The sequence below is a fragment of the Lipophrys pholis genome, assembly GCF_963383615.2.
Source record: "Lipophrys pholis genome assembly, chromosome: 12".
Taxonomy (NCBI): domain Eukaryota; kingdom Metazoa; phylum Chordata; class Actinopteri; order Blenniiformes; family Blenniidae; genus Lipophrys; species Lipophrys pholis.
Window position 1 is genome coordinate 1573101 of NC_137641.1, and position 22252 is coordinate 1595352.

Here is a 22252-nt window from a genome sequence, read left to right on the forward strand (position 1 = left end):
AGTCAGTGTGAGTCAGTGTGAGTCACTGTGAGTCAGTGTGAGTCAGTGTGAGTCACTGTGAGTCAGTGAGAGTCACTGTGAGTCACTGTGAGTCAGTGAGAGTCCGTGTGAGTCAGTGTGAGTCAGTGTGAGTCACTGTGAGTCAGTGAGAGTCAGTGAGTCAGTGAGAGTCACTGTGAGTCAGTGAGAGTCAGTGAGTCAGTGAGAGTCAGTGAGAGTCACTGTGAGTCCGTGTGAGTCAGTGTGAGTCAGTGTGAGTCAGTGAGAGTCAGTGAGAGTCAGTGAGTGTAGCAGGTCAGAAGTTCCTCAAGAGAAGCAGGAGTGTAGGAACGTAGCAGAAGACCCTCGGAGCTCTTCGGTTCACAGAAAGACAAACTATTGAGGAAGATTCCAGAGCTACTCAGATTTTCATCCGGGTGTCTGGGTCAATACGAGTTTCACAGGATTCCTCTGGCTGGGTTAGAAAACACCAACCTGACTGGTCTGAATCACTTCGTCACTTCATGTGTGTTCAAAAGCGGCTTCACTTAAAACTGTCAACTTTACAGAGGAGCACGAGACGGAGGTCTGGCAGTACCTGGTTTTATTTTCTAGTTCTATTTCTTTGTTCTTAGACCTCTTTTTGTGTGGGCTAATGCTGAAATAACTGTCACTTGGCGTGAATTAGAGGACGATAACGTTCGACCACTAACGTTGCAAGGGATACTCTTTTTCAACATATCCAACTTACAATGTGAACTTTGTTTTGGTCCGATAGTCTCCTTTCTCATTCCGAGCTGGCGCAAGGTTGAATCCCTGTCTGGACTATCCTGGAAGTGGCACACGCTCTCTCCAATATTCCACAACAAGAGCCTTGTGACTGGAGGCAGACCATCACAGCATCTCCTTGGAGTGACGGTAGCATCCGATATCTCGGTGACATTTGGAATCATGCAGGTTTACGCTCCTTTCAGGACGTAAGAGACACTTTAGCCTTGCCGCCCTTCTCATTCTTCTTTATTTACAACTTAGACATGCTCTTAATGCACACAGTATTCTCCTCCAGCAAGCCTTATCCATCCAAACTCTTTAGAATTTGAAATAACAGCGGCTCAGTTTCCAAACGGTACTCTTTTTCCCTGACATCTTCTTACTCTGATTTTCCACTGGACAGGTTATGGAGGAACCATCACCCTGCTCTAGATCCTGGTTTTGAGTGGGAGCAGGTTTGGAAAAATGTGTTTGTTTTCTTTCTTTCCTGTTTGTTTGTCAGTTGATGTTTTGGTTTATGTTCTGGGTTCATTCGGCGGCTCTTGTGGCCTCAGCAATATTGCAGGTCAGAGACTTTATATAATGAACCAGTTGACACTAGTGTTAACTACTTAATACTAGCCATTACTAGTTAACTAATATAAGGAGTTAATACTAATTAACAGGTCAACTTTAACTGGCTAACACTAGTTAGTGTAGACTAGTGAACCAGTCAACAGGTCTACCGTGTGTTCTTTGAGCAGGGTTTTCATTCAATATGGACTTTAAGTGAGTATTTGCTGAACATGGAGGAGATTCTGTGATTCTGATGGCTTGGATGTTTTTTCTTTCATTGAGTCGTCAGATTGCAGGAAGACGCTGTGCAGATGATCCAGAGGGGGAGGGGCCGAGGCCTCACGTCTGTGTGTGTGTGTGTGTGTGTGTGTGTGGTGGTCTACATAATGTATGAATCCCATGATCCTAGAAGCTCTAAGCTCCGCCCCCTCCACCCTGCCAGTCAATCAAAGAGCAGAAAGGCCTGCGGATCCTTTTAACAGTTTAAAACTTTATTGTTGTTGTGTTGACACAACGCTCCACTGTGATTGGTCGCTTCGCACACTATCAATCTAAAGATCTGATTGGACGACACCGTCAGGCGCTCGTCCGACAAGTGATGTCATCAACCAAACACCCAGCAGCTATGCTAACGAGAAGCAGCACGCACGCACGCACGCACGCACGCACGCACACACACACACAGTGTTCAGAAGTCAAAACAAAACTTGAGAAATGTGAAGGTTTTTAGATTAAATTGGTCCGTTTTCATGAAACTTGGTGAAATGTTTAGACCTTTCGTCACAATACTGAAAATTATTATCAGTGCTCACAAAACTAAACAGCTCCGCTCTCATTGGCCGGTTTGCTTTTCCTCATGTCTCTATGGCAACTGGAACCTTGCTCCATTGGGGTCCAGGTGGGGTGTTTGGTAGCATGCCGATTGTTTTTCAAGTTCAGATTGTTTTTAAGTTCAGATCGTTTGTGGGAATCATGTCCCAGTTTTTAGTTCACATTAGATTTGGAAGCTGCCATGTTTGATCGGATTGTTTGTCGGATGTTTTTCAGTCTTCTGAACCCGTCGGCTTCCACCAATCAGGCGCGTCGTTCTGGAATCCATCTGAATTAGTCGTTAGTGAATAAATAAGATTGGGACTAAAGTTTCTTCATGTGTAGCGGCCAACTTCAGGCGGATTCCAGAATCAAACATGTTTTGGTCTCCGGTTGGTTCCGCCAAACGCTCCGTCTATCGATTGGCCGAGCCGCAGTCAGAGCGATGGTTCGGGTTTCCCGCGCTCTCATTGGCTTGTTGTGGCGTTGTTTCATTTTAGCACCAAAAGAACATAAATAGTTAAAAACACGCTTCAGTTTCCTCTCATAAAAAAACAAACATCAGTCTCTGTGGCATCCTCGCCATCTCCATGGCAACGGGGCGAGGAGCTCCGGTCTCCACGGCGAGGAGCTCAGGTCTCCATGGCGACAGGGCGGGAAGGGGGGCTAGACGTCGAGGATCTCCTCGGCCGTGCCACCGCAGCGCAGCCGGTAGCGCCCGGTCCTCCAGCTGATGGTCGGGTCCCACAGAGCTGACAGGAAGATCTGCACCGCCATGGACTCCCGGATGAACCACGCCACAGCGAAGTCCAGCTTAGAGAAGCAGAGGGCTCCGCCCTGTGAGCGGCGGGGAGACCAGAGTCAGTCAACGTGTCAGATGCTCATCTCAGAACAAGTCGCTCACTTTACCTGAACACCCCTCAGCTGGATGTAGTCGGACAGGAACCAGGCCAGACAGTGACACATGAAGAAGACCATCATGTCCCACCTGCAACACACAACACACTCGGTAACCGACCCGGTATTGCTACTCAGATTGGAGGGGGATTCAGGCTACTCGGAGACTGTGGAGGGGGTTTGAGGCTACTCAGAGACTGGAGGGGGTTTGAGGCTACTCGGAGACTGTGGAGGGGGTTTGCGGCTACTCAGAGACTAGACAGGGTTTGAGGCTACTCAGAGACTGGAGGGGGTTTGAGGCTACTCGGAGACTGGAGGGGGTTTGAGGCTACTCAGAGACTGGAGGGGGTTTGAGGCTACTCAGAGACTGGACAGGGTTTGAGGCTACTCAGAGACTGGACAGGGTTTGAGGCTACTCGGAGACTGGAGGGGGTTTGAGGCTACTCGGAGACTGTGGAGGGGGTTTGAGGCTACTCGGAGACTGGAGGGGGGTTTGAGGCTACTCGGAGACTGTGGAGGGGGTTTGAGGCTACTCGGAGACTGTGGAGGGGCTTTGAGGCTACTCAGAGACTGGACAGGGTTTGAGGCTACTCTGAGACTGGAGGGGGGTTTGAGGCTACTCGGAGACTGTGGAGGGGGTTTGAGGCTACTCAGAGACTGTGGAGGGGGTTTGAGGCTACTCGGAGACTGTGGAGGGGGTTTGAGGCTACTCAGAGACTGGACAGGGTTTGAGGCTACTCTGAGACTCTGGAGGGGGTTTAAGGCTACTCGGAGACTGTGGAGGGGGTTTGAGGCTACTCAGAGACTGGACAGGGTTTGAGGCTACTTGGAGACTGTGGAGGGGGTTTGAGGCTACTCAGAGACTGGACAGGGTTTGAGGCTACTTGGAGACTGTGGAGGGGGTTTGAGGCTACTCAGAGACTGGACAGGGTTTGAGGCTACTCGGAGACTGTGGATGGGATTTGAGGCTCAGTTGAAGCCCCGCCCACTGATGAACTCACTGCCCCTCCCACACTGCGATTGGCTGATACCTGAATACATAATGAGCCGCCCAACCAATGATGAGACTGGCCAGGAAACACTCTGAGATTGGCTCCAACACGGTGGCAGGAAGCATGTTGACCCTCAGCTTGGTCCACCTGGACACAAAAAACTTTATTAACACCAGTCCTGTCCACCCAAAGACAAAAACTTTATTAACAACAGCTCGGTCAATCTGGAGACAAAAAACTTTAAGCAACTTTATTGAGAGCTGGTGTTGACAGTATTAAACTTTATCGACAGCTGTTGTTCTTCAGTATTAAACTTTATTGACCGCTGTTGTTCTTCAGTATTAAACTTTATCGACAGCTGTTGTTCTTCAGTATTAAACTTTATTGACAGCTGTTGTTGACAGTATTAAACTTTATCGACAGCTGTTGTTCTTCAGTATTAAACTTTATTGACAGCTGTTGTTCTTCAGTATTAAACTTTATTGACAGCTGTTGTTCTTCAGTATTAAACTTTATCGACAGCTGTTGTTCTTCAGTATTAAACTTTATTGACAGCTGTTGTTCTTCAGTATTAAACTTTATCGACAGCTGTTGTTCTTCAGTATTAAACTTTATTGACAGCTGTTGTTGACAGTATTAAACTTTATTGACAGCTGTTGTTCTTCAGTATTAAACTTTATTGACAGCTGTTGTTGACAGTATTAAACTTTATCGACAGCTGTTGTTCTTCAGTATTAAACTTTATCGACAGCTGTTGTTGACAGTATTAAACTTTATCGACAGCTGTTGTTCTTCAGTATTAAACTTTATTGACAGCTGTTGTTGACAGTATTAACCCTTTATCGGGCAAGTGACCGTTTTTGGTAATTTCCACACACATTACATTTGGCACCAGTACTTTGCCTAGGTGAGATCAAGAACCATGTGGTCTTCACCCAGCCAATCAGCAGAGATTACTCTATATCACAGACCACATGATTGTGACATTTGACCAATCAGCAGAGACCTGGGAGGCCTCCAATTTCCTTTTTTCTCTGAAGTCAGAAAAAGGGGGCCATTTGGCTAAACTTACTGTGCATTTACAGTTGAAACATCAAAACTAACCATGGTAAGTTGATGAAACTCACACATTTTAATGTTGAGTAGTTGTGCTAAGTCATGAAATAAGTGTTATTTGTGAGTAACTTCATGAAATGAGTGAAATTACAGCATGAAAAATGTGGGTGCCAAATATGATCATATGCCCGATTCACCTAAAAATGAGAATTGGCTTGGTGTGACCTTTTTTGGACATATGCCCGATGCATCTAACTAGTCATACTCAACACATTTTCCTTACAAATAAGGCAATGCAAGTTAGGGCATTATGTTTTAATGTTGCTAAATGTTTTTAAAACAGTAATACCTGCAATACAGTGATTCAGACTTAATTTTAACCCATTAATTTAGAAATCCTAAAGGTATAAATAGCAATTTGTTACATTTTTCCTAGTTTATGACCTAATTCCAGTTCTATTGGATACATTTTTAGCAAGTGTCTGCTCAGATGGTTTATGGCAAATGGGGGGTCAGTGTTGTCATGCCAGCCGATCATGCCATCAGTGACGATGATAAGAAGGAAGATGAAGATGTGGCAGACCCTTATATTCCTCCACTCAAGTCTATCAAGGAGATGGGGACAATGGTTGTCCGGCGTGGTACATATGACTATGTCACCAGTGATGATGGGATACTGGCCATCAGGTGGAAGGACAACAAAACTCTCACTCTGCTGTCAACAGACATGCAGGTAGAGCCGATGTCCTCAGTTATCAGGGACTGCAGTGAGACCAAGATGAAACAGCCAGTGAGTTGTCCAGCTGTCATCAAGAGTTACAATGCCAATATGGGGGGCATTGATAAGAATGATATGCTGGTATACCTCCACCGCACCCCCATGAAGTCCAAGAGGTGGTATCTGCATCTGTTTGCATATGTCATTGATGTCAGCCTCACAAATGCCTGGGTCATGTACAAGCGGGCCTGTAAGGCCCTTGGTGAGAATACCCAGTCTCTGAAAGAGTTAAGAATCCAGGTATTCCAGGCAGCCAGCAGCCAGAGGCCAGTCACACCTAGCTCCAGAAGAAGTTCATCTTCATCTGTTGATAGCCTGGCCACCACTGCTGATGTCCCGACACCTGTCCCAGGACACCGCAGCCACACCCCAAATATGGCTGCGTGGTTTGACCTCTTCCTCTTCAATGCTCCTGTACATGCCAAATGGCAGACATGCAAGTATTGCAGCAGGAAAGGCAACTTTCTCAAGGCAAATGTGATCTGCAGGGTCTGCAAGGTCCACCTCTGCATGGACAGTGAGCGTATCTGTTCGTTACTTCAAGAAGTGTCCTAATGTTGTCTAAAGTGACACTATGTAAGTTGGCAGGTGTCTGTATCAGCACTTATGTTGTATTGTTCTAAAAGTTATTCTAATTTTAAAGAAATACATGTTCCTTTCAACTTATATGTTTTTTCCTTGGATTTTTTATATACAAACTTCTTGGATTTTTTTTTACCATTAACGGGCAAGGACCCAAATATGGTAACTTCATTTATGTAAATTTTCTCCATGAAAATGCAAAAATGTCAAAAATTTTAAAACAGTAATTATGTCATGTTAGGTCCCCAAATAACACTCCAAAGTTGAATTTTTGAATTTCAAAGTATTTCAATGAGTGCCCTATAAAGGGTTAAACTTTATTGACAGCTGTTGTTCTTCAGTATTAAACTTTATCGACAGCTGTTCTTCAGTATTAAACTTTATTGACAGCTGTTGTTGACAGTATTAAACTTTATTGACAGCTGTTGTTCTTCAGTATTAAACTTTATTGACAGCTGTTGTTGACAGTATTAAACTTTATCGACAGCTGTTGTTCTTCAGTATTAAACTTTATTGACAGCTGTTGTTGACAGTATTAAACTTTATCGACAGCTGTTGTTCTTCAGTATTAAACTTTATTGACAGCTGTTGTTCTTCAGTATTAAACTTTATTGACAGCTGTTGTTGACAGTATTAAACTTTATCGACAGCTGTTGTTCTTCAGTATTAAACTTTATTGACAGCTGTTGTTGACAGTATTAAACTTTATCGACAGCTGTTGTTCTTCAGTATTAAACTTTATCGACAGCTGTTGTTGACAGTATTAAACTTTATCGACAGCTGTTGTTCTTCAGTATTAAACTTTATTGACAGCTGTTGTTGACAGTATTGAACTTTATTGACAGCTGTTGTTCTTCAGTATTAAACTTTATCGACAGCTGTTGTTGACAGTATTAAACTTTATTGACAGCTGTTGTTCTTCAGTATTAAACTTTATTGACACTGTGGTGCAGGCGGCAGAGTGAAGTGTCTGTAAATGGCTCTGTCTGTAGGTTTTTGTCAAAGCATTTTGAACGTTTGCTGCTAAAAGGGGCTCTGTGGTCACCTGATCATGCGGGACTGGAATTGTCCAATGGAGTACGAGCCGGAGTTCTGCAGTGCCACTTGTGTTGCCATGGAGAACTTCCACCCTCTGCGGGGACAAGGACAAAACGAGACATTACGACCCATCACCGTCGCTCCGAGCGGCTGATGCTAACGTGCTAACCTATCGGCGATGGCTTTGGCCATGAAGTAGTCCTCGGCGATGTACTGGGCGAAGGCCACGAGCCCGCCGGCCTGGTCCAGCACGTCCTTCCTCATCAGACACGACATCCCGGTCACGCACTTGATCCCCGTCACGTTCGCAGAGATGTAGGAGCGAGGGTGAGACGTCCCGAAATACACCTGGACACAGGTCGCGTCTGTTAGCATCCACGCCGCTGGAGCAGCTAGCAGCTAGCGCTACGTTAGCGTCACCTGCTCCAGTGTGGCAGCGAAGCCTTGGCGGTCGGCGACGTACGGCAGTCCGTGGACCAGCCCCACCTTCTCCGTCATCTGATTGGTCAGATCCGTCAGCGTGTCAGGCTTCACTGCAGAGACAGTTAGCATTAGCAGTGACGGGCGTTAGTGGCGATGGAAAGAGCGCCGGCGCCGGTTCTGACCTCTGATGCCGCTGTCGCAGATCCACACCAGGCTGTACTTGGCTCCCTCATAGCCCGGCATCAAGTTGTTGATTTTGGGGTTGATTCCGACTTTCTTCCCACCTGAGATCCGGGACAGAGTTCATGCTAATGTTAGTGGCTGTTAGCAGGCGACATTGAGGAGAAGAACATTTCTCACCGATGAATAATCGAGCGTCCACGTTGGGATACTTCCCCAGCAGCTTCTTACACACGTCCACTGCCGGATCGTCCTGGTCCTGAACGCACAGCAAGATCTCGTACTGCAACACCAGGACAACACAACCAGTCCAGCTACACTGATTCACAACTACACAACAGCCATTAGTAGGTGGGTGACCAGTCGCTGGTCAGTGGCTGGTCTGTCTTTGGTCAGTGGTTAGTCAGTGGTTGGCCAATGATTGATCAGTGGTTAGAAAGTGAGTAGTCTGTGGTTGGTCAGCGGTTGGTCAGTGGTTGATCTGGTTGGTCAGTGGTAGGTCAGTGGTTGATCTGGTTGGTCAGTGGTTGATCTGGTTGGTCATTGGTTAGTCAGTGGTTGGTCCTCGGTTGGTCAGTGGTTGATCTGGTTGGTCAGTGGTAGGTCAGTGGTTGATCTGGTTGGTCAGTGGTAGGTCAGTGGTTGATCTGGTTGGTCATTGGTTAGTCAGTGGTTGGTCCTCGGTTGGTCAGTGGTTGATCTGGTTGGTCAGTGGTTGATCTGGTTGGTCATTGGTTAGTCAGTGGTTGGTCATTGGTTAGTCAGTGGTTGATCTGGTTGGTCATTGGTTAGTCAGTGGTTGGTCAGTGGTTGATCTGGTAGGTCAGTGGTTGGTCTAGTTGGTCAGTGGTTAGTCAGCAGTTGGTCTGGTACTGCACCTTGGGGTAGTCCAGAGTGAAGAAGGTCTCCAGGTTGGAGATTAGGTTGGGGTCCACGCCCTTCAGAGGCTTCAGCAAAGAAACTCCAGCAAGCTGAACGAAGGGCTGTTTGACCTCCGACCTTTTCCGGTGGAGGTGGAGCCGCCTGAGAGGAGGAGGAAGAAGAGGAAGGTCACTCACAGGTTCTCCTCAGAACCTTCTTGCAGGCTCCACATCTGTCAAAGATGGTTAAGGCCGATTCCTCCTCCATAAGAACAAGAAGAAAGTTCAGCAGTGCGGGTCCTGCCCAACAAAATGATGTCATTTCTTTCATCCAGCTTCTTCTAGCCCAATAAATTTGTTTGGGCTGTGCCCACCGTCCGGGCCGAAGTATGTTGGTTCTGCACTGCCGTGTGCTGCTCATGCGTGTTCCAGCTCACTAATGACTATCAGTCATATTTTAATCATCTTTAGCTTGTAACTTCGCTACTGTACGAGAGCCGCAGCTCGTTAAAATGTCGGAGTGCAGGTTGACGTGATGCACCTGAACGCATCACTCAGCTCCAGCGCTTTAAACCGGACCAACATGGCGGCTCAGACACAAACTTTCTCTTTTATTAGTGAAACAGTTCAGAGAAATGTGTTTCTGAAAACATTGGAAGCGACACATAAGCTGCGGCGTTGAAAAGTTAAAATGCTGCTTCACAGATGTGTGCCTGCCGAAGGGGCGCCACGAGTTCCACAGCTTCTTCTCGGAGTATGAACGCTCCCGCTGAAAAAGCTTTTTTTGTTCGTTCAGTGAAGCTTCTTCAGGACCCTAGACCATTTCCTAATCCAGCTGTTGGAGGTTTACTGATGGAGGTTTAGACTCCAGTAGCATCAGTCCTCATCACCACGAGCCAAAACCGTCTTCTTTCTCCCCGTCGTTCGTAAAAAGTTTCCCGCCAACACATGAAACATCTGCGGTCATGACGCCATGAGAAATCCTCAACACGGTGTAGTACACCTCCCATGCCTATAGGTGGCGCTGTAACGCTACCACAGAAATACAGCAGAAACAGAGAAGAAGACACGGAGCATGAAAAAACATAGAAAAGGCCAAATCCAGCATGTGTCCTTATTAAAGCGACGAGCATCAGCAGCTCCTGCAGCTCCACCTGGAGCAGGTAGTCCGCCATGTTGGTGGTGTTAATGACGTCACGGAGAGGGAGGCGGGGTTATAGGTCGAGAGGCGGGGCCATGACATTTTCAGCTAATGTCCGTCTTGTCCGTCCACACGTCAAAGCCGAGGCGTCGCTTTCTAATTCCTCCTCTCTGGAACACGTTTGAAAAAAAAAAAATCACGTTTCCAGGCTCCTAAAACGCTGAGTCATGCAGAGGATCGGACAGAAACATGGTTACGTTGGCGTTGGCGTTGGCGGGGCCTGAGACTCCGGCAGGTTTAGACTCGTTTCAAGTGAAATCACATTGTTTTGGGGATTTTGCTAAAGATAATGTGTCACGTATGCACAACAACGTGAAAACAGTGTAGTTTCCATGTTGGGCCACTAGTTGGTGCTGCAGTTAGTTTGAGTAATGAAAGCACACACACATGCAGTGGAGAACAACAGGCTCTAAACATGAACACGGAGAACACGGACATTCTAGTGGACAGATTACCAAGTTAGATTGTTATTACGGTGACCATCAAAATAAAACTACCAAGTTGGATTGTTATTACGGTGACTGTCAAAATAAATGACCAAGTTGGATTGTTATTACGGTGACCATCAAAATAAAACTACCAAGTTGGATTGTTATTACGGTGACTGTCAAAATAAATGACCAAGTTGGATTGTTATCACGGATACTGAAGCCATTCGGCTGAAGCCACAGCCCGAACCGCGCCCCCTGCCCAGACGGGAGGAGGGGGTCCGGGGGTCCGGGGGTCACTGAGGGAAGCAGTCAATCCGAACAAAACACACTAAAAGCGACGCTTTTTAAACGAAGTTCTGCATCAACAGAGGAACCAGGAAATCTGAGCAGCGAGCTCATGACCTGTGACAGACCGGAGCCCGGGTTAACGGAGCCCGGTCCGGCCTGACGGAGGCCGGTCTCCGGTTCTCCTTCCCCTTTCAGCTACCGAGCAGCGGACCAGGAAAACGCGCCCCACGGCTCGCCGAAGCGACACGGATGTTTCCCGGCTGGCCGACGTTAAGGAAACCGCTCGGAGGAGCGACAGTCGCGGGCTGCTTCTAGGGCTGAGCCCCCCAATTCAGAACCCCCCCCCCGGGGACACTCACACGTAGATGATGGACATGAAGTGCATGAGCCACAGCACCAGGAACAGGACCAGGCCGAACACGGCCAGGCCCTGCATGGCCAACTCCAGCACGGCCATGACGGAGCGGTCTGGTCCGGTGCGGCGGTCCGGGGTTCCGGGGCGGCTTCCCGGGCGGTGCAAGGGTCACACGGCCTCGGAGCGGGACCACCGGGACGAGCTGAGTCCGGCTCGGGGAGTGACGGGCTCGGCTGCTTCCGGCAGGAAGGCCCGGGCCTCTGGCGGACAGCGGGGCGGCGTTACGGAGCGGTCCGGCTCAGGAGCTCCGCCGGCGGTCACTCGGGCACCAGCTCGGCCTGGGGCTGCTCGGTCCGGGTCACGGTGTGAGGTTCGGGGTCTGACAGTCAGCAGACCGGCCCTCGGTCAGCTGACCAGGCGGGGGGAGGGAACAGATTGCCGGAACTGGAAATGCTCAAAAGCAAATGCGGAGGTTTTCAAAATAAAAGCACGCAGACGCTTCTTCTTCTTTTTGGTTTTACGGCAGTTTGCATCCATGTTTGTTGCATCACCTCCACCTGCCGGTTCTACCTCTCGATGTCAGTCCCACCGCTTTATATTTACCCCAATAACCCCGTTGCCTTTATACGGAGGTACGGAAGAGTTTTAGGACCACTGAAGAAAAAAAAAATATTCGGAGGTTAAAAAAAACAAAAAACCTTCGTGGCCTCAGAAAAAGTCGAAAATCAAAGTGGAGATTTTTTTTTTCCACGTCTGTCCGTCCCTCATCGTCTGTCCGTCCCTCATCGTCTGTCCGTCCCTCATCGTCTGTCCGTCCCTCATCGTCTGTCCGTCCCTCATCGTCTGTCCGTCCCTCATCGTCTGTCCGTAGATGTGAATTCACATTAAATCACTTCATTCTGACTATATCGGGTTGCTTCCTGCTGATGGACGTGATTTTACACAGGATTTCCTTGATTAATAAGAAGATTTAAATAAGCAGCCGGGATCCGTGTCTTTGTCCTTCGTACTGGACGAACTTCCTCTACAGAACCAGGCAGCAGCTGCTCTGTGTCTTCTGGTCCTGATACTGATGATAACTGACTGTGTTCCTCTACAGAACCAGGCAGCAGCTGCTCTGTCTCTTCTGGTCCTGATACTGATGATAACTGTGTTGCTCTACAGAACCAGGCAGCAGCTGCTCTGTCTCTTCTGGTCCTGATACTGATGATAACTGACTGTGTTTATGAGAGACATTCTGTCCTGAAGCATCGTTTCATCCCTTCATTAAACCACCTGATGCATCAGGAGAAAGCAGTCTCACCGCTGACATGTGGAGGGACCGACTTTTTTTTCCACCGTGAAAAAAATAAATCTCGACTTTGATTTTCGACTTTTTCTGAGGCCACGAAGGTTTTTTTGGTTTTTTTTAGCCTCAGATTTTTTTTTTCTTCAGTGGCCCTAAAACTCTTCCGTACCTTTAGGAACCTGCCCCTTCCACTTTCTCCCCACACCAGTATCTCCTTCACTCTTCCTCCTTCCATTCCTTCTCTCCTCAGTCCCTCCACCATATTCCCTCTTACCCCCCCCCCCCCATACTTCCTGCAGCTCGCCAGCACTGCTCCACTGTTTCTGGAACTTGACATATACAGTACTACAATGACCTGTTGGATGTTTCCCTATTATGTATTTTGTACTATTCAGATAAGTATGCCCAACTCTTAGTCTTGTAGAAGCCGTCTCTTCTTCCCTACTGCCTCCTCCACTCCTCATTCCTCCCACTTTATTTTGAATACTGACCAGATGTCTTCCTCTGTCCTCCCTGTCCCATTGTTGTTGCCCTATTCTATGTCCCTCCCTCCGTGCTATAGATTTCCCTTCTGATCTTGCCAACATGATGCTGATGTCTATTTTCATTTTGGTTGTGGCGTTCTTAGCCAGCCTGTCAGCCTTCTCATTCCCTGTTATACCAACAGAACCCAGAAAAAAACCATTTCTGCCCCGTTTCTTAGCCTCAGAATGTTCTGCCAGTACTTTGTACAGCAGGTCTTGTCTGCAGTGTGATATCCCCGACCTGAGGCTCTTTAATACAGCCGCCGAATCACTGCACAGCACAGCCTTGCTTCCTCTCTCCTTTCTCACCCACCTCACTGCCACCAAGATGGCATACACTTCCACCGGAAACACACCCAGGTGATCTGATGTTCTTTCTCTCATCCCTCCTTCATGCCCGGGCTCCACCTCCACCACTGCTCCTCCAGGAGCTCCTGTTGCTGGCTCCTTCCATCCGTCTGGGGAGGTTTCTAGATAGTCCCAATAATATTCTTCTATATATTCACAGACTTCACCCATCAACTGTAGCCCCTCTCGAGTTTCCTTTCTAGTCAACGAGCTTAAATCTATCATTCTTCCCTCAGTCCTCCACACAGGAACTTCTGGCCATATTACTGAGAACTTTATTCCCTGCACTCCCGTCTCTTTCTCCGTTTCCCCTCCGGTCCATCCAGAACGGAGTTTTTTAGTTTTCTCCCGCTCCCCGCAGTTCTTCATAACTCTCTTAGTTGGATGCTCCTCCCCATAACCTTCCAGGTAATCCAGTAATGAACTTGTACCTGTTTCCTCCGTAGACCAAGAGGCACTCCCCCCGCCCCATCCTGGAGATGTCCTCCCTGCTCCCAGACACCCCCTCAATCCCTGAGCCTGAACCACCACCAGCCTCTCAAACACTGATTCTGCAGCTGACCCATATGCCACACTATCATAATCCAGTCAGAGCTGTGTATATTTGCTTCAATGACGCCGTGCCCCCCCCCCCCCATTTAACCCTTGTTAGACACCACATAACATTAAGAACCTTCATACATTGTGCATGCTCTCTCCATGTTAACCCACACCCCCAAACATCTAAACTTATCTACCCTCTCATTGTTCACATATAATTTCACCTCCTTTTTTGTTTTCTGATTGGGATTATTATGGCTTCCTTCCAACTCTCTGGTAAATTCCCTTTAGTATGAATAACTCAATAACTTCTTCTGACCCTCCTCACCTGGATGATTTAACATTGAGTAACACACACCGTCTTTCCCTGGTGCTGATCTCTTCATTTTCTCCAGAGCCATATTTAACTCCTCCATTATAAAGGAAATATTATACTCCTCCTCATCACTCCTCTTCCTCAGGAAAGCACCTTGGTTTCCTTCCTTGGTCTCCTCCCTGCCTCTCCTCACCTCCTCAGACAATTGATCTGAACTATGTATTGAGACGAATGTTTTGATCATTACCTCAGCTTGTTCCTTATCTGTTACTGCTTCCTCTTCTCCATCACTCAGCACTGGATAGTTCCACTCCCTCCTATCTCCCTCATCTTTCTAATCATTCCCCATATCTCTCCTACCTGTGTGATACTACCAATTGAGTTGGAATATTTCCTCCAGTAGACAGTCTTATCACTCTCCTCACTACTGCTTGAGCCTGTTTATATTGACCCATTGCCTGGAAGCGCTGTGTTCTTTTTACTATCTTAAATGCTTTATTCCTGTTTTCACTGCGTCTTTACACCTATCACCCCACCAAGGTACTAACTTCCTCTTCCTCTTAACCTTACTTTAAGGAATAACTTCTTTCGCTGTGAGTATTATGGCTTTTTTTGATTTCATTAGCCAATGTCTTGATATCTAGATCATTCTCAATCGGATTTATGTATCCGTCACACTTCCTCTCAAATTTTCCCCAGTTTGCCTTTTCAATCATCCATTTCACGCCCCCCCCCCCCCCCCCCCCCCCCCCCCCGAGACCTGGAGGTCTCAGTGACTGAAGGGGGGAGGGGCATGGATGCTGATCTTACAAGTCACTGGGTAGGGATCACTTCCTATAGTTCCCTTGCCGTACACTGTCCAATTACATATTGTTGCCAATCCACTGGACACCAATGTTAGGTCCGATGCTTATTCCCTTCCTGTAACCACATCAACCCTGGTTTTTTACCCTCCTCTAACAAGTCCTCTATTACCTGACCATTGTTATCCACCCTCTCACTCCCCCACAGTGTGTTATGTACATTAAAATCCCCACACCAAATGACATTACTCTCACCATGTCCCTCTACTCCTTCAAGCTCACTTAACTGTAATCTTTTACATGGCTTATAATTAATTAATTACAATAACCTTCTTATTATTCCCCCATGCCTCCATGGCAATGTACTCATGCTCTGTCCCAACACCCGACACCCTGTAAGGTAGCCCTTGTTTAACAAGCGTGACACACCCTCCCCCTACACCTTCTCATCTATCCTTTCTAGCAGACACATAACCATAAATCACAAAATCTAAATTAGGCTTCAGCCAAGTCTCCTATATACATGTTCAGGTTTCTCTTCCCTTGTAGCTATGAACTGTTTAAAATCCTGCCCATTTGCAATCAAGCTCTGTGCATTCCAGTGCAGAATCAGCATTATTACTATTATCATCCACATACTGGCTCCTGGCTACCTGCCTGTCCCCTTCCTCCCACTTCAGGCCTGCCATGCCTCGGTGCTGTGCTGCAGCGATCACTCTCACCTCAATCCTTTCCCTTTTTCATTTCATACTTGCTGTTGCATTTACAACCCCTGTAATAAAAGTCACCAGCTTCTTCTTATCTTCCCATGCCTTCTTCTTTTCTACTCTTTCATTGCCTCTTTATTATACTCACTCCTGTTATTTTGCTTTCCCTGAACTACAATCCTTACTGCCTCGGTGTATAACACCTTTTTGTTTCCTTTTCACCTGCTGTACCTCCACCTCTCTGCTCATCACCTCACATCCCCAGTAGGCGGCGCTGTGGTTACCACAGCACACGTGTTGAACTCAACACAGCTGATTGCAATGAGAAGCTTGTTGTCTGGCTTTATGCTGAACTTGGTGATGAATCATCAGGATGTTCAGTCTCTACCAGTTTTTTTAAATCAACACTTAGGAGTATTCCATAGTTCACTTCCTGGATTCCATCATTCTGCTCTCCTACCTTCACCTCTTTTGCCCTTCCCACATTCAGCAGCCCCTTAGTCTTCCTCACCTGCTCTTCACTAACTCAGCCGACCAGCAGGTTTCCCTCCCCGAGCACTCCAGCATACTTCACCTCTCCAATCTGTTCCCTCAGTATTTTGGTCAGTTTCAACGGGTCCACTTTCTATCCACCTCCCTCTCCCGCAGACCTCACCATACCATTCATTCATATCGCTCTCTCTCTCTCTCTCTCTCTCGACCAGTTCCCACGCTGTCACTTCCCCGCCGGTGCTATCCTTACTCTTCTTCCTTTTTCATATGCCATTCCCCCCGACTCTTTCTCGCTCGCCTCCACTCCATCACGGTCTCTCTCACTTGTCCCTTTCTCCAACCTCGCCAGAGATTGTTGAGAGTGGAGTACAGACCACCGTTCTGGACCTTCCAGGCCATCAGTCAGTGATCCGTCCAGCCTTACCCACACCTCCTCCTCCCTACTTCCCATCTTCTTTCCTACTATAGGTGCTTTCCCTTGAGATTTACCGACACAAAATCATAAATCAAACTCTCATAACTCGCCGATCTGCTGCGCCAACACTTCCTGCTTTCCGTTCTCAGCACACAGACATTTTCAGTGATGAACAATTTATTCCTTCTGAATCTCTGCAGAGGATGTGATTGGACGCTGGTTGCTAGGCCCCGCCCACAAACACTCCGCATTCTCCTTCCAGCTGGTTTCGTGCGTGTCATACACTTCCTGTCGGGACAACAGACAGACAGTCAGGATGACAGACAGACAGGAAGACTGACAGACAGGTGGGCGGAGCAACAATTCCACAGACGCCATCTGTCCCTCACCTTCTTCCATATGGGGATGGTGGCCTTCAGCCGGCTGATGCAGAGCATCACCGCCTGCTGGGCGTCCTGCCTGTGAGGAGATGAGATCGCCATGGCAACGCTGGCCTCACCCACCTTCACCCACCTGAAGGGTCGGGGTCAAAGGTCAGCTACATTTTAATCTGTGATTCATAATAACAATGGGTTGGATTTGTATAGCGCTTTTTTCGAGCTGACTCAAAGTGCATTATTCATTCACACCAGTCCCACCAGTGATGGTAGGCTATGTTGTAGCCACAGCTGCCCTGGAGCTGCCAGGCTGACAGAGGCGTGGCTGCCAACGGCCCCTACCACCATTCATACGAGGCAATGTGGGTAAAGTGCCTTGCCCAACGGCCCCTCCGACCACCACCGTATGAAACTGTTTTAAAATGTTCAAAGTGCCAGATTCAACTTGTTCTATCTGAATCTCACAACCTGTCTGTGGTTCTGTCTGTACAATCTGTGGTACCGTCTATGGTACCATGGTACTGTCAGTGGTCCTTACACTACCTACACTAAACACACTACAGACTCTAGTCATGAATATGTCAGGAGAATCAGTAGCATCAGTAGCACCATAGCGTCTGTCGCATCTGTAGTGTCAGTAGCACCAGTAGTACCGGTAGCATCAGTAGCATCTGTCGTGTTAGTAGCACCAGTAGTACCGGTAGCATCAGTAGCATCTGTCGTGTTAGTAGCACCAGTAGCATCTGTCGTGTTTGTAGCACCAGTAGCATCTGTAGCATCTGTCGTGTTAGTAGCACCAGTAGCATCTGTAGCATCTGTCGTGTTAGTAGCACCAGTAGCATCTGTAGCACCATAGCGTCTGCAGTGGTAGCAGTGTTAGTAGCACCAGTAGCATCTGTCGTGTTAGTAGCACCAGTAGCATCAGTAGCGCCAGAGGCATCAGTAGCACTGGGAGCATCGATAATAATGTCTGTGGCAGCAGTAGCATCTGTCAAGTCTGTAGTGTCAGTAGCAGAAGTAGCATCAGTAGCACTGGTGGCGTCTGCAGCCCTCGTAGTCTCAGTAGCATCTTTAGCACCAGTAGCCTCAGTGGCGTCTGTAGCACCGGTAGAACTAGTAATGTCAGTAGCATCACTAGTACCAGTAACATCAGGAGCGTCTGTAACACCGGTACCGTCAGTAGCACCAGTAGTATCAGTAGCGTCTGTAGCAACGATAGTGTCAGTAGCATTAGTAGCGTCTGTAGCGCCAGTAGCATCAGTAGCACCAGTAGCATTAGTACCGTCTGTAGCACCGGTAGAATCAGTAGCATAAATAGCACCAGTAGAAGCTGTAATGTGAGTAGCGTCTGTAGCACCAATTGCATCTGTACCCAAGTCGGTGATGGACACAGATGCGTGCGACATCTGGCCATTGCGCTCTGATGTCAGCACACAGCTTGGTGAACTCTGACTGGACCATGGACTCGTATGCCATGTACTCCAGACCAATCACCTTCCTGCTCTCCACCACGTCCTCACGGGTCGTACCTGCAGCAGAGACAGAAAGTCAGGGGTCAGGGGCAGACAGGCAGGGAGAGAGAGAGACAGGAGGTCAGGGGTCAGGGGCAGACAGGCAGGGAGAGAGAGAGACAGGAGGTCAGGGGTCAGGGGCAGACAGGCAGGGAGAGAGAGAGAGAGAGAGAGAGAAAGAGAGATAGAGAGAGAGAGAGAGAGAGAGAGAGACAGGGGGTCAGGGGTCAGGGGCAGACCTATGAAGACTGAAATGGCTCCGCAGGAAGGACTGCTGACAGCGTCCACCACTTCCTGTACATTGAGCCAATCACGGCTCAGCTTGCAGACGTCTCCCGGCTCAGACATCTGAAACAGAAAGCACCATGAGGTCAAAGGTCACGACAGCACACCGATGACATAATTGTACTGCTCATCATTCACCTTCAGGTTTATCCTCCGCTGAGCGGCGGCACCACGGCAACCTCGTCTCCGTCTCCAAGAGTCACCAGCTGGTCGCCAACAGCAACGTACTGCTGACGTACCGCCAGGACAACGTGATCACGCAGCACGGAGAGCCTGGACACGCCAGGAGTTGCTCTGTTACGTCGTTACATTGTTGTTGAGTTGCAGTGTAACACTGTTGTTTTGTTACGTTGTAACACATTTTATGTTATGTTGTTTAGTTACATTGTAACACAGTTGTTTAGTTACGTTGTAACACTGTTTGGTTACATTGTAACACTGTTGTAATGTTTCGCTGTTCATTTATGTTGTAACACTGTTGTTTAGTTACGTTTAACACTTTCGTTATGCTGTAACAGTTTTGTTCCATTGTAACACCCTTGTTTTGTTACGTTGTAATACATTTGTTTTGTTATGCTGTAACAGGGTTGTTTTATTATGTTGAAACAGTGCAGGTACCTTGGGTGTGTTTGTAGTAACAGTCCCCACAGGTCCTGGCTGCTGATTGGTGTTGGCACGGCAACCAGGTGTTCCTCCTTGAGTCCAGTGAGCTCTGCACTCTGAGCGAAGTAGAGAACTTTCACCTAAAGAACGACAACTTCATCAACACACACCTGAAGAACAACAACTTCATCAACACACACCTGAAGAACAGCCTCAACACACAAACACGTGAAGAAGAACAGCATCAACACACACACTGACACCCTTCTTCAGATCTCATTCCTGTTTTCTCTGTTGAGTGACTTCCGCGTGCTGCTCACGAGGAGCCCCATGCAGGCCCCGCCCCTTTAGGATGTACACACCGAGACGAACCGAACCGCAGCTCACTCACCTGTGCAGACATGAAGGAGTCCACGGGACAAACGTCCCTCACCTGAGAAGCACGAGCAGCTGTGACAGTGTCCACTCACTTCCGGATGCGCTGCCATTGGCTCCTGCTTCTTCTTCTGCTCTTGTTTTCACATGGAGACCCGGAAGTCCGCCAACCACCAAAGTAAACATGATAGCGAATGTGGCTCAAAAATCTATTTGAAATGTATTAACAGAAATACTTTTTCATTTTCAGATTAAACTGCATTTCTTGACTCATAAATAAAAATTAATAATCAATCATCCAAACTGCATTTACTGCATTTTAATTTTCTTTGACAAGGCTGCTTATTCTGTGACTTAATGAAAAAGAAAATGATGATTAAGATTTAATTTTCAAGAGACACTCCAGCAAATAGTGACCAAAATTCATTTAGAATTGTCAAATTTGAAAATTGAAATGCATTTGCAAAAATACTTTTTCATTTCAAGGATATAGCTGCATTATCTGACTCATAAATTAAATTAATAATAGTTCATTCAAGCTGCATTTTCATTTCCTTATTCAGGTTGTAGATTTTGTAACAAAATTCAAAAGAAAACCTAAAGAGGGATTTACTTTTTCGTTTTCACGTCCGACCTGCAAAAAAAGGATCAAAATTCAATTTGACTTCGCATTTCCAAGCTCTGCAGGAGAGTGACGTCAGAGGGTCTACTGCTTCTCATAGGGCTTTTCCACCAACAAGAACCAGGTTCTAGTTCAGGGCCGGTACCAGAGCCGGTTCTTAAATGAGCACCACCAAAGAACCGGTTCTCTTTCCACCGTTAGCGGAGCCAGTAGAGCTACGTCACTGCGTCACTCCAAATCGTGATTCGTCACTGATTTCACCAATTCCACTCTGACAGCCTCGTCCAGGAACCAGGAGACGGACTGTACCAGAGGTTTAGTCCGGGTCGCTCCATCTAGTCTGACCTGAACCTCTGATGAACCAAAGAGCCAGAAGACATTACGTCTCTTTGTCTCTCTATTGGTGTTTGTTCACGTCCGTCTTGTTTTAGTCCAGAGCCCCAGAGTGGACATAGAGGGGAACAAATAACACTTGTTTCAGTTTGGGTCTTATTTTTCACCATTTGGGCGTTACATAGTGAATTTCTGCTCCTTTCACTTTATTTCTGGGAGTGTCTGAATCAAAAGCTTCAACATGGAGGAACGGAGGTGTAGAATGATAGAACGGAGGTGTAGAATGATAGAATGGAGGTGTAGAATGATAGAACGCTGCTCTACAGCCGTTTCCATGGTAACCTAGGTAAACACTCTGATTAAAGTTCTCTTTCACATGAAGCCATTAAAAGACTCATTTTAGCTCTAAAAACTCCAAGTTTCATTTACAGTAGTTTGTAGTTTGTTTAGTAGTTCCTGAGGAACCTAAAGTATTACTTCATTATAAAGACGTTCTGTATTAGAAAATAATAGTGGAGCGTCTCGGAACGGAGCGCCCCCTGCAGCCTCACACTGCCTTGCTCAACGGCTGCAGCTCCTCAGCCGGCGGTCAGAACGTGAAGCAAGACCTGGACGTGACGTTAGAACGCGAATTAAATAATCCCGTTCCCTCGTATTATTAACTTCAGGGAACGACTTATTATTTCGTTCCCATGCATATTTTTTATTATTTTCTCTAGAACCACTCTGGGGCTCTGTGTCCGTTGGAGTTTTCAGAAAGCTGGTACAGCCTCGCTTCTGCCTTTTAGGTCGCGATACCTCTAGAGATACCTCCAGAGATAACTCTAGAGATAACTCCAGAGATAACTACAGAGATAACTCCAGTGATACCTCCAGAGATACCTCCAGAGATAACTCCAGAGATACCTCCAGAGATAACTCCAGAGATAACTCCAGAGATAACTCCAGAGATACCTCCAGAGATAACTCCAGAGATAACTCCAGAGATACCTCCAGAGATAACTCCAGAGATACCTCCAGAGATACCTCCAGAGATAACTCCAGAGATACCTCCAGTGATACCTCCAGAGACACCTCCAGAGATACCTCCAGAGATACCTCCAGAGATACCTCCAGAGATAACTCCAGAGATACCTCCAGAGATAACTCCAGAGATAACTCCAGAGATACCTCCAGAGATAACTCCAGAGATAACTCTGATGATGATGCGTCTGGCTCCTCTCTGGTCCACCAACGATGTGGGGCCAGTGTAGCAGCAGTTTAGCCCCTGGTAGGCCGGGGCTTTGGAGGTGGAAAGACAAAGAACTAGTGCTGAGTCTGGTCCTGGACCAGAACTAGAACCTGGTTCTTTCCGGTGGAAAAGCCCCCTGATTGTGCTGCACATCTAATACGCCAGAGGGCGCTGTGCATATTTGAGCTTGAGCAAGAGAAGAGACATGAGGGACAAAGCAGCTCTTTAGAGTTACTGAATGACGAGAATCAGTTTAATAAAAAGACGTGTTCTCCGAATCGTTCAA

General features: G+C 47.3%; 2 protein-coding genes across 3 annotated transcripts; both read right to left on the reverse strand.

Annotated features, from left to right (window-relative positions):
• Nucleotides 1-567: 567 nt before the first annotated feature.
• ugcg (UDP-glucose ceramide glucosyltransferase) lies at nucleotides 568-11978 on the reverse strand. Of its 2 annotated transcripts, none has more exons than XM_080477386.1 (10): nucleotides 11201-11978; nucleotides 8940-9084; nucleotides 8242-8344; nucleotides 8064-8165; nucleotides 7879-7991; nucleotides 7628-7806; nucleotides 7466-7552; nucleotides 4044-4151; nucleotides 3025-3103; nucleotides 568-2952 (listed from the first exon to the last, which is right to left on the reverse strand). In XM_080477386.1, exons 1-10 carry the CDS (start codon nucleotides 11296-11298, stop codon nucleotides 2782-2784), a joined length of 1185 nt encoding a protein of 394 aa, XP_080333512.1. In that variant the 5' UTR covers nucleotides 11299-11978; the 3' UTR covers nucleotides 568-2781. The 2 variants fall into 2 exon arrangements, with proteins under 2 accessions (XP_080333512.1, XP_080333513.1); XM_080477387.1 differs by having other exon boundaries at nucleotides 980-2952; nucleotides 8242-8320; nucleotides 11201-11607.
• A 4810-nt stretch (nucleotides 11979-16788) lies between these two features.
• LOC308118068 (molybdopterin synthase catalytic subunit) lies at nucleotides 16789-19077 on the reverse strand. The gene is made up of 5 exons (XM_080477289.1): nucleotides 18941-19077; nucleotides 18757-18865; nucleotides 18379-18535; nucleotides 17019-17142; nucleotides 16789-16917 (listed from the first exon to the last, which is right to left on the reverse strand). The coding sequence occupies exons 2-5, from the start codon at nucleotides 18863-18865 to the stop codon at nucleotides 16807-16809; spliced, it is 501 nt and encodes a 166-aa protein (XP_080333415.1). The 5' UTR covers nucleotides 18941-19077; the 3' UTR covers nucleotides 16789-16806.
• Between the last annotated feature and the right edge of the window lie 3175 nt (nucleotides 19078-22252).

Bases quoted from the DNA above. Each gene is read 5' to 3' on its own strand.
- ugcg (XM_080477386.1), bottom strand. From the start codon at position 11,298: ATGGCCGTGCTGGAGTTGGCCATGCAGGGCCTGGCCGTGTTCGGCCTG. The intron at 8,345-8,939 runs GTGCAGTACCAG...CTGGTGTTGCAG, and splicing joins TCACTCTGGACTACCCCAAG to TACGAGATCTTGCTGTGCGT. The intron at 7,553-7,627 runs GTTAGCACGTTA...TTGTCCCCGCAG, and splicing joins GCCAAAGCCATCGCCGATAG to AGGGTGGAAGTTCTCCATGG.
- LOC308118068 (XM_080477289.1), bottom strand. From the start codon at position 18,865: ATGTCTGAGCCGGGAGACGTCTGCAAGCTGAGCCGTGATTGGCTCAAT. The intron at 18,536-18,756 runs GTCTGCCCCTGA...TCTCTGCTGCAG, and splicing joins AGCCATTTCAGTCTTCATAG to GTACGACCCGTGAGGACGTG. The intron at 17,143-18,378 runs GTACAGATGCAA...CCGACCCTTCAG, and splicing joins TGTGTCCATCACCGACTTGG to GTGGGTGAAGGTGGGTGAGG.